The sequence below is a fragment of the Bos grunniens genome, chromosome 3 (genome assembly GCF_055505025.1).
Source record: "Bos grunniens cultivar Pamir isolate PY7600 chromosome 3, Bosgru_T2T1.0, whole genome shotgun sequence".
Lineage (NCBI taxonomy): Eukaryota > Metazoa > Chordata > Mammalia > Artiodactyla > Bovidae > Bos > Bos grunniens.
In genome coordinates this window covers 69665854-69677012 of record NC_141167.1, presented here as the reverse complement: position 1 = coordinate 69677012, position 11159 = coordinate 69665854, and the positions used below count along the sequence as shown (strand labels likewise).

The 11159-nt window shown below is 39.5% G+C and overlaps 1 protein-coding gene across 16 annotated transcripts in view; it reads left to right on the top strand.

The window, feature by feature from the left end:
• Nucleotides 1-11159, top strand: part of TGFBR3 (transforming growth factor beta receptor 3) — a 209315-nt gene that overhangs the window by 185451 nt on the left and 12705 nt on the right. For 8 of the 16 annotated variants that reach the window (XM_086391095.1, XM_086391096.1, XM_086391108.1 and 5 more), the window contains 2 exons: nucleotides 7949-7990; nucleotides 10291-10398. In XM_086391095.1, the coding sequence (XP_086247221.1) occupies nucleotides 7949-7990; nucleotides 10291-10398 (150 nt within the window). The remainder of the gene's footprint in view (nucleotides 1-7948; nucleotides 7991-10290; nucleotides 10399-11159) is intronic. The other 8 variants (XM_086391097.1, XM_086391099.1, XM_086391111.1 and 5 more) reach the window with 2 other exon arrangements.

The following is an 11159-nucleotide window of genomic DNA, read 5'->3' as shown; positions in this document are numbered from 1 at the left end:
AGCCATTTGAAGCAGTTATAATAGCTGCAGTCTTTCTATAAATGGATTGCCCAAGTAGTTCCTTGTTTATTGGGTCCAAGGGAAAAGAAATAAGAATAAATTAATTGTGTTGCAAAGCATATCATAATCGGGCAACAGCTGGCTCTGTTTTGTACTGTGAAAATGGTGTAACAGCAGCAACAGCCACCCCATACTCCATCTGTTACTCTTACCTATTTTGAGAGAGGTAATTCTGCCCGTAATTGAAGGCAGCAGCTTGCTTTTTCTTGTGCCAGACAATAATTAGGCATTAATATTGCAGCAGTATAACTTCCAGTAATTCATTCATTCATTCTTTAAGTCTGGTGGTATTTTTTTAAGTAATTCCTCTTGTAAATTAGGTAATTACCTTTATTTAAACTTGATGTATAATTACCCTGAAAGTTCAATGTTTTCTTTACATAAAAGTTCAAGAGGAAAGTTTTACCAAATATCAAAGCGATTTCATGAGATTTGCTAATTGAGACTAGGTTTTAGTGGAGACGCATGCGGTGAAGAAAGTTCATTGCCTAGGTTTGTTAAACAAATTGAGAAGGATAGGCTGTAGGCTGGCTTCCCAGGGGCTGTATGCAAATGCTCTTTCTAACTTTACACTGAATGGGGTAGGTTTCCTGGCAGTTTTTAGCCTGTTTGAGTGACTCCACTCATCTTTGATGTTTATTTCCCTTTGACTCTAGAAGCACTTCTCCTCAGTGCAGACAATTAGAATCTGTGCTCTCCTTCTACCTCTCAGGGAATTGGAATAATCATTTATAAGAGGAATGTGACTATTTGCCTGATAGTATTGGTTTCTTTGAAAAATAACAGGATCATGAGTGTTCTTCCTGCCAGACAGCCTTATGTGTTACTGTATTAAGATAACAAATACCCCAGTATCCGTCGGCTTCCCCGGTGGTGCTAGTGGTAAAGAACCTGCCTGCCAAGACGGGAGACATAGGTTTGATCCCTAGGTCAGGAAGATCCCCTGGATGAGGGCATGGCAAAAGCACTCCAGTATTCTTGCCTGGAGAATCCAATGGACAGAGGAACCTGGTGGGCTACAGCCCATGGGGTTGCAGAGCGTTGGACACAACTAAAGCAACTTAGCACACACAGTATCTCTGGAAGTGGGCAGATCTCTTGTTGGGAATAACTTTGGGACTAAAAATTTCCCAATGGGACAGTTTACTGTCCTTTGACTACATGGATACTCTTTGGAGACCTGGCCGAAGTTCCAGCTCTCCCTGGCCATTTGGTCCATCTTATTTCTCAACACTTGGTTTTTCTGGGGCAGCAGATAGAGGTTGTCTACTTCACAGTCAGCCAGAGAGCTGCTTTGTGGCTACCACTGCCAGTAGCAAGGGCTCATTTCAGGTGATGTTTCTTTCTTCTCTGGGCAAGCAGAATAGGCCATCAAAAGTAAGTAAGTAATTCTGAGTCCTTCCTCTGGGCCACTGTTGTGTTTTTTTGGTGGGGGGAGGCACTGTTATTAATGGAACTTTCCTGAGTTTCACAGCACATCTTTGCCACCTTTGATCTCTCAGTCCCTTGGGAACCAACTCTGGGACTAGAATTGTTTTGCTTAAATTTTCAATAATGATGATGCTAGTGGTAATGATGAAGATGGAGATGATGATAATGTTGATCTGACATTTATTGAGCATTTACTTAGTGCAAGGCTTTGTCCTAAATGTTGTTTGTGGGTAAGTCTATTATAGAGTAAGGGTAAGTAACTTGGCCAAGGTCACACCACATAAATAAATGGTGGGTCTGGGATTCAAATCAAGGAACTTTGAGCCTATGCTCTTAAATCTTTATGCCTTATCCTAGGTGGAGGTTGATTCTCAGTTCAGTTCAGTTGCTCAGTCGTGTCCAACTCTTTGCAACCCCATGGACTGCAGCACACCAGGTCTCCCTGTCCATCACCAACTCCTGGAGCCTACTCAAACTCATGTCCATTGAGTTGGTGATACCATCCAACCATCTCATCCTCTGTCATCCCCTTCTCCTCCCGCCTTTAATCATTCCCAGCATCAGGATCTTTTCCAATGAGTCTGTTCTTTGCATCAGATGGCCCAATTGATTCACAAATACTGAAGTTTCAGCTTCAGCATCAGTCCTTCTAATAAATATTCAGGACTGATTTCCTTTATGTTGATTCTAGTTTTTAATAAAATCTACAAGCAACACAGTCATCTGTCCTTTCATACGCCTCTTCCTGGCCTCTTCCCCAGTTCATGCCATATCACATTGGTATGCAGGTTAGTACCCAAATGCTCTAATAATTATGAAAAGAAGGTGAAGAGTTTTAGGGAAAAACATCTGTTCCACCAAAGGGTTAAGATATTAGGAAACAAATAAACTATTTAAGAGTCTTAAAGTTTAGGACAAGTTTTGTGACTTTGAATTGTAACTCAAAGAAAAGCCCAGGAAACGTGAATAGTTTATGCATATTATGGTTTATGGCAAAACAATTAAAATAGTTGAGGTGGTGCCATCCTACCATATTTTCTGAAGTATCTTGAAATATAGGCATGTTAGTGCTATTTTCTTTGGATGCTGTGACTGCTTTTTACAGCATTTGAGAACACTTGGGCTTACATAATGAAAATGATTACACCACGTCAGCAATGATTTTTTTTTTAAATGGTGAAAGGGAAAAGTAATCATTTCTCTGAAGTTTAGGGCATATATATATATATATGGGGGAAAATGAGCACAAAAGGACATTCCCAAATTTGCCATGCTTTATGTACAATCTATAATTCTTAGCAAGTTAAGTGTTTAAAATACTGAATTTTCTCCATATTTCCACCACATAACTTTTTAAATATTAAACTACGCTCAGGACAGCACCTGGCATATCATGGGCACTCAGTAAATGTTAATTTCCTTTCCTTCCTCTTAACATCTCAGCCATACTAGGCTTTCTGAGGGGATTAGAGGGGAGTGAAAGGGCAAGTTGTGAATGTCAGTTGGAAATTAATCCAAGAGAGGCGTTGCTTTTTGGAACACATTTTATTTTTCCAGAACAAAAATATACTTTAAAGCACCAGCCAGGTTTTGTCCTCAGGCAGAGGTAAAGATGAGGGGAAGCCAAGGAGAAAGATGGTAGAAATGCTTAGTTAGCAGATCAAGACATTCAGTCTATTCAGTAAGGGAGAGGTATCATAGGTTCTTTTTTTTTTTTTTAATTTTATTCAGTGTGCTTCACATTTTGAAAACCTTATAGTTTCAAAAATTTCAAATCTAAACAAAAACAAGAAATAGTAGAATGAACTCCTACAAACCACTCATCTGGTTTCCACAATTACCAATTCATAGCCAATTTTGTTTTATTACTTCCTGTCTCTGGATTGTTTAGAAGGAAACCCAGACATTTCATTTGATTCACAAATATTCCAATATGCACCTCTAAAGTCTGAGATCCATCAAAAGATCTTGAGTAGAGAACCGAGCATCAGATCATTTAGGAAGAGTACTCTGAAAGCTGCATGGAGGTTAAGTTGCTAGAGCTTGTATGCAATAATAAAAAATATATGATTTTTTTGTGAAGGTCGCTCAGTCGTGTTTGACTCTTTGCAATCTCATGGACTATACAGTCCATGGAATTCTCCAGGCCATAATACTGGAGTGTTATTAATAATAGCCTTTCCTTTCTCCAGGGGATCTTCCCAACCCAGGATCGAACCTAGGTCTCCTGCATTGCAGGTGGATTCTTTACCAGCTGAGCCACATATTTATGGTTATTTATTCCAAAAACATTTATTGAGGATCTACTATATGCTTGGCATATAGTATACAAATTTTCCTATGTTTGATGCCTTTACAATCTAATGCATGGAGAAAGGAATGGCTACCCATTCCAGTATTCTTGCCTGGAGAATTTCATGGAAAGAGAAGCCTGGCAGGTGAGGGGTCAAAAAGAGCCAGACCCGACTGAGCGACTAACACTTTCCCTACTTTCATTATAGCTTAAAATAAATATGAAGATATAATCTAATGTACTACTGATGTTTTGGGCTGGATAACTATTTGCTGTGGGGTGTTGACCTGTGAATTGTGGGATGTTAAGCAGCACCCCTGGCCTCTGCCTACTGAATGTCCTTAGCAAACCCTTTCACCACCAGTTCTGACAACCCAAAATGTGTCTGAATGTTTCCAAATGTCCCCTGGAGAGCCTAGTGGGCAAAAATCACTCCCGGGTGAGAACCACTGATCTAGTAGAAGGATACAGAGAAGTGAGAAGGCAATTACAGTGAATGCCATAAATATTGAAAGAAGCCAGAGAAGGGATTAATTTACAGTGTGGTTAAGTTAGTAAAAACTGTATCTTTGGTGGCCTGCACAAGCTTCTTTATCTGCCCTCTGTGCCAAATACTAATAGATGTGGGTACCAGTTAGACACACCTCATTTCCCTATGGGCCTGCCCAGTCCTGCCATGTTTAGGAGAACTGAATTGAAAGTGGGAGGACAGAAGTTGTGGTCAGTTACTCATGCATAACCCGAGAAATAACTTTTTTATGAAAACCACGACTAAACAACTGAGGAGGGAAGTTTTGGTTCTAGAGGCAGACCAAAGTTTGCTCAGAGTACATGAAAAGATTTAATTCAGAATGTTGATTATAGTTTGTTCTTCTGTACAGAAATCTTTATTGTTAACATTTCTCTTTACAGCAATGGCTAGGATTCCTTTCTTGCAATCGTACCCTTAAACCAAAAGTAAATATTGTTGGGTCCACTCTTTTCCTTTCAGCATGCCAACTCAATTATAGGGTTCCAGTGGAGATCAAACTATTTTAGTTATAGTCGGGGTTTATTGGGAATTTTGGAACACAAAAGTAAGAAGATAAAATCCTTGAACCTTGGTTCTGCAGCCTGTGCTTGTTATTGTTTATGCGCAGAAAGCGTGGAGGAACTTCACCTCTGGGGAAATGAGCAACAACTGTTTGTGCTTAGCTGAGTGAGAAGGCCCCTATTTGGGGTGGGGTAAGAGGGTTAGGTAATAATGTAAATCCATTAAGAATTTTCAAACAGTGTCATCTATCACACAGGCTTCACTGTAAAACCTACATTCTCACATACAAGGTCTCCTTAAGGGAGAATCATTATTTGAAACCTTTTGGGGATTCTGAGTGACAAAGTTTAACCATGGGTGGTTGATTGGATGGAACTCTTCCCAGAAGTGTGTATATTTCTCGCATGATGAACCCTATAGAGACCTTTAAATGCCTTTGGACTTAGTTCAGCGTATCAAACCACTACTTTTTACAAATAGGAGAATTTTGTGGTTAGATGCCCCTACTTCATAGGACCCTTGGGAATTTAAAATGAGAAAATATAAGTGAAGGCTTTTTTGTTGACTGTAAAACACTATACAATGTACAGATGTTAAGGCATCATTGTTGCTTCATTGCTGCCAATAAGGCTGGTGGGGCCAACCTCCCAGGAGACAGTCTCTTATGTGCCTTGTGTAGTTGGTATGTGTTCTGCACACTGAAATACATTTTCTTAAAAACACACAATTATTTTAGTTTTCTTAGTGATTTTAAGTATAACTTTCTCATATATCCTAAGCCCAGGGGCACTATGCTGCACACCTCCAGGGGGTACCCTTCAACTGTAGTGGCTTTGTTTCATCCCATAGCATTCCTCCCCCTGGAGCTAGACTGTGATACCCCATGCTTCACGATTTAATCCTGAGATTTAACAATCCTGTCTAGCTTCTCTTATTTTTATAAACATCAACTCAAATGCTGCTTGTTTTGGTCAATTTTTCACAATTTTTTTTTTTTTTGCCTTACTTTGGATTCCAGAACAAGGTGTGTGTTCCTTTTTTATTGAATAAAAGTGGAGATGAGGAGAGGCACTAAACATGTTACTTTTAAACTCTGGAGAACAGGGGTAGAGTCTGTGTGCCAGGACTTAACACACTTTTTCTATAAAGAGCCAGATGGTGAATATGTCCAGTTTGTGGCTTATGGAGTCCCTGCCTCACTACTTAACTGCTGTTGCAGCCTAAGAGTGACCGTGGACAGTATATAAATGAGTGAGCCTTGTTATGTTCAAATAAAACTTTACGAATAGATTTGTATTGTGTATAATTTTCACGTCATGAAACATTTTGATTTTTGTTCAATGATTTACAAATATAAAATTCATCTTTAGTTCACTTGTACAAAAATAAATGGTGGACTGTGATAGGCTGCCCTGTGGCCAGTGATACTCTCACTGTTGAGAAGAGCACATAGCTGTGCACAAGCAGCTGCTTAATCAGTGCTTCTCTAGCTAAGGACAGAGCCACACTCACCAGTCATTTAGCCTGCTAGGCAGAATGTGGAATCCTGGGTCAGCCCCTACCCTGATGCTTTCCAGCTGTGACCTTGGGTTGGTCACATGATAAAGAATTTCAGGCTGCTTTTTTGTAAGATAGTGATAAGAATTCTGTTTCTGCCTCCCTAATGGGGCTGGTTGTAACCTCAAATGAGATCAGGCTCTATAGCACTCTCTGAACATGAAGGCATTATAGAAATGTCAAAGCGTATTTCAGTCTTATTCCAAAATTCCGCTATTGCCTCGGTTTACAAAACAGTGTGTTCATGCTAAGTCGCTTCAGTCGTGTCCAACTCTTTGCGACTCCATGGACTGCAGCCTGCCAGGCTCATCTGTCCATGGAATTCTCCAGGCAAGAATACTGGAGTGGGTTGCCATTCCCTTCTCCAGAGGATCTTCCTGACCTAGGGATCAAAAACAAGTCTTCTGCATTTGCAGGCAGATTCTTTACCGTCTGAGCCCTCAGGGAAGCCTGATGAATCGAAAAGTACAGCAGCATTCTAACTGTCCTTCACTAAGCTTTCTGGTAAAGGCTCTTCTATTCCCGGCCGCACCCTGAGGGTCTGCAGAGGAATAAGATCTAGGCTCTACCCTGGAGATGGAAAAAATTAAGAGAATTAGATGTGATGTAGCACCTTTATAACAAAAGAGGGAGAGGATGAGTAAAAGTGGGAGAGATTCTCCCTGCTGGGGTGGGTATGGGGCTGTGAGAGAGTCAGAGAACGCCTCCCCTGAAAATGCAAGCAGAGCAGGTCGTGCAGGGAGGGTACTTGAGGGAATGGCTTGCAACTTGTGATGACATGGAACTGCCTGGAGAAGTGGGGGAACTTAACTTCGAGGAGCCCAGCATGGGTGAGGAACAATTAGGAAAGGAGGCTGGAGAGAGGTGGGGAGAGGAAGGCAGATCACTCCATGCCATGCTCGAGAGTTTGGACTTTTTTCCCGTAAATGAAGGGAAACCATTGAATGGTTTAATCAGGGCAATAATATAATCAGCCCTGGACTCTGCAAAAGTCATTCTGGGGGCACATATCGGGGAGGAAACATTTGGGTTGGGTGCAGTAGTGGAGACCAGGAGACCAGTTAGAGAAGCTTTGTAATAATGCAGATGCATGAACAGGAGCTGAACTGTAGGACAGCAATGTTAGGAGGAGGAATAAAGACGCTTTTACAAACTGTATGTTAAAAGACTTTTTGAAAGTGGAATGATATTAAATACACTGGAGAAACATGATACTTAAAGATACTGCATCCTTTTGTAAATAAAGAGAAAAGTATATACACATGTGTGCGTGTGCACACGCATATACACATGCATGAATTATCAGACTCAAATTTCTTAAGTTTAGGTTTTTGCTTTCAGTTTTTCTTCAGGTTAGAGAAAGTATACAATTGATCATTAATGAAGTACAGTGCTTAAAATTTCTGAGTAATCCATGTTACAGTCTTGATACCTAAATAGAATAATTGACAGACTTTTCACAAAATAAGTATTCACAAATAGAAGAATGTCAGCCTCTACTGAGATTTTGATAACCTCTTACTTAGAACTTGGTTTCTCTGTAGAATACATCGTGATTTATGTTTTTGTTTCAGAAACAGGTCCAAGTATTAAGGAACCGATTCCAATTACTCCACGTAAGTCTTTATGCAACTGTTTTGAAATAAAGCCTCCTGGGCTTTTATAAGAATGAGTTGGTTATAGAACATTTGCCAGACCCTGCATTTTGATAAGGAGACTTCTGCTCTCATTCTCCCTCACCCCTTTTTTCTCATATTTTCTTTTCCGTCCCTGCATTCTCCTTTCTTTTTTCCTCTCTACTGTTGCCATTTTAAAATATGAATTTGTTGACCCATTGGTATGTATCACCTTAATGCAATGTAGTAGCTTCTTAATTTTGGAGAAGTTCATCATTTACCTACCTTTAGTGGATGTAATCTGAAAGACTTAACATAGAGCTATGGGAGTGGTTTGCTTTTTGTATCATCAAGGGTATCTTCCTGCTCAGAGAAGCAGTGCTGAAGGAACTAGTTGCTATACCATTAAGGCAATCACTAGACAAGGGGTGTTGAGAACACTTGGAAGACAAAGAGAGAGAGAGACCGACTGCTACAAAATGATACGTTGAAAATTATCTGGGGCGATTTCATTGCTTATACAGAAGAAAACTCTGACCCAGAAGTGTTTCAGTGACTTCCCCACAATTATAATTGGCACTGAGGCAGAACTAGAGCCTTGGCTTTCTGGCTGTGCACCCAGAACTCATCTAGATAATGTTGCCTGTGGGGAGAAGCTTTACTTTTTTTCCTCCTTAAGACTTTCCAGATTTAGTCTCCATGGCTAATTCCATCACGTATACATAAGAATTAGCCTGGAGAGTTTATGCTAAATACTTTATAAACCGTTCTATTAAGAGTATTTATTTTAACAATATCATGGAACAGTATTATGAACCCAGAAAGAGATGCAGATGGACACATTCTCCTATACTCCCCTACTCTGATTCTCTTAAATGACACCTCCATCTTTAGCACTTTAGTGTATTTTCACTCAAAACTTTTAATCACGCCCTACTTTTCACCTTAGGCATGAAAAGACATCTTTTAATATCTGTCCTAGAGACTAAATTAAATTAGGTTGATGGCTAATTTAATTTTTCCTAGTTCTTACTCCTCCTAGGGGATCCTCAGCCTCTTTGCAAACTCCTTTTGTTTACCCCCTGCCTTCAGAAGATAAGATAATGCTGTCCCATTTTTTAGAAGTTAAATGAACACTAAGGGGCACATGGCTAGAGGAGTAGGAACCAGAACTTGGGAATTTGGATCTTTCAGAATCTTCTCCACAATGTCATACTTTTCCTGAGCCCTTTTGAGTGCTGGGGCTGCTCCAGGGTCACATTTATCTACACATGTATCTTACACTGAAGTGAGTTGAAAGGCAAAGTGAATGAATTTACATAGAGATCAGCTGGAGTCACTTCTGACTGGAGAGGAGCACAGAAACAGTGTTGAAGTAACAGAGGGATCCTGTACTTTAATTTTTTTTTTTAAAGAGAAACTTTAGAAATTTTATTCCACTGAAAACCTGTCTCTCTTAGAAACTGATCTTTGCTTTTTATAAGTGATTCAAAGTAATTCTCTTAAACGAAAGGAAATGTTCTGTATCTGTGGCCTGGAATTAATTTCAAATGTAAAAATCTTTGCCAAATTGATTCTATTTATATGTTTTGCTAACCATAAAATTGTTAACCCACTCCCCGCTGAGGAGTATTTCTGTTCCCCTCATAGAAAGGTCATGGTTGGAAAAGTGTTAAAAAGTAGGTTGTGTTAAATGACACAATAGGTAATTATTGAGATGGAAGGTTTAAATGTGAGATCAGTGAAAGTTATATTCTACTTTTTCTCCTTCTCACCACTTTCCTTCCTGTTATCTTTCATGTTTTAAATGTTCATGGAAGTATATTTGTAAAGTATTTGGCTTGTGGTTTTTGTGTAGTGTCTCATTGTATTTTGTGTAGGGTCTCAATGTTCAATGAATAAGAAGCCAGATTTTGATAATGGAAGTTTACCTTATTTTCCCAAGCATCTTGAGCTTTGACTTTCAAGCCCCTTTACTGTTCAAATAGTATGTCCTCAGACTGAGGCAATGAACCACAAGCCTAAGTTTTACAGAGTTGACAAATCTGACTTTTTAGTAAATTTGACGCTCAAAGTAAATTGCAAACTGAAGGTGTCTTGGAAATCTGAGAATTTCATTTTTCTTTTGAGAAAATATTTGCAAGTTACAAATATAGTGTATTTTGTTGGAATCCACTTTTTATCCTCAGAGTTTGTTAGTTGGTTCTCAGCCTTTCTGATAATACTTGCGAAACAAATATAAAATTGTAGCGTGTGATGCTGATTCACTCAAAGTCTGCATTGGTTTCTTATCATTATAGAGATTTTCCATGGTCTGGACACCCTAACTGTGATGGGCATCGCGTTCGCAGCCTTTGTGATTGGAGCGCTGCTGACGGGGGCCTTGTGGTACATCTATTCTCACACAGGTGAGTGTGGCTGCTGCCTGTCAGATGGTGCACATCCTGTGTGCCTGGCACACTGCAGACCTTTGGTGTTTCTCTGCATGGATGAGTGGATGAAATAATGAACAAAAGAGAGAGAGAGTTCATTCCCACCATTTTCACATGTATGTATTTGGCATGAACTGGGTTTTGTAAAACTATAATTTGTTTTAAGCAGTTGTGGAAAAGGAATGTTTAAACTACGTTAATTGTATTTGAGATGTTGCTGAAGTTTAGCTTCTAATAAAACTATTTTGTGGTTAGGACTTAATTAAAGTTAATGTAGACAAACCGGAAACATAAACCATTCACCCAAAGCTGAGGACTTCAGAATAGACATATAAATGGACAGGAAGTAAGTGAGGAAGCCAAGATTTTATTACCACATCTGCTAAGATGCTGAGCACTGTCCACCAGAGGCCCTAATCAATGGCTTAAACCAGAATTTCTCAACCTTTTTTAAACCCATACCATCTCTTCTTTGATAAACACTGAATTCTCTTCTCTTCTCTTGAAAGTTATTTAAAAATTTAAAGTATTTTTTCATGAATTGTAAATAGAAATAGTAAAACAAAGCAGTTTGTTTTCAAGTTATGTTCTTCCACCCCTAAAAATTATCATGTGCCTTTTTTCCTGACCCTTACCCCTGAGTCCCAAGGTAGAAACATTCTGGCCTGAACAGAAAGAAAACTTGTTCTGACCCCAAGACAGAATGCAAGCCAGGCTTGGGGTGTCTGTAGTGCAAG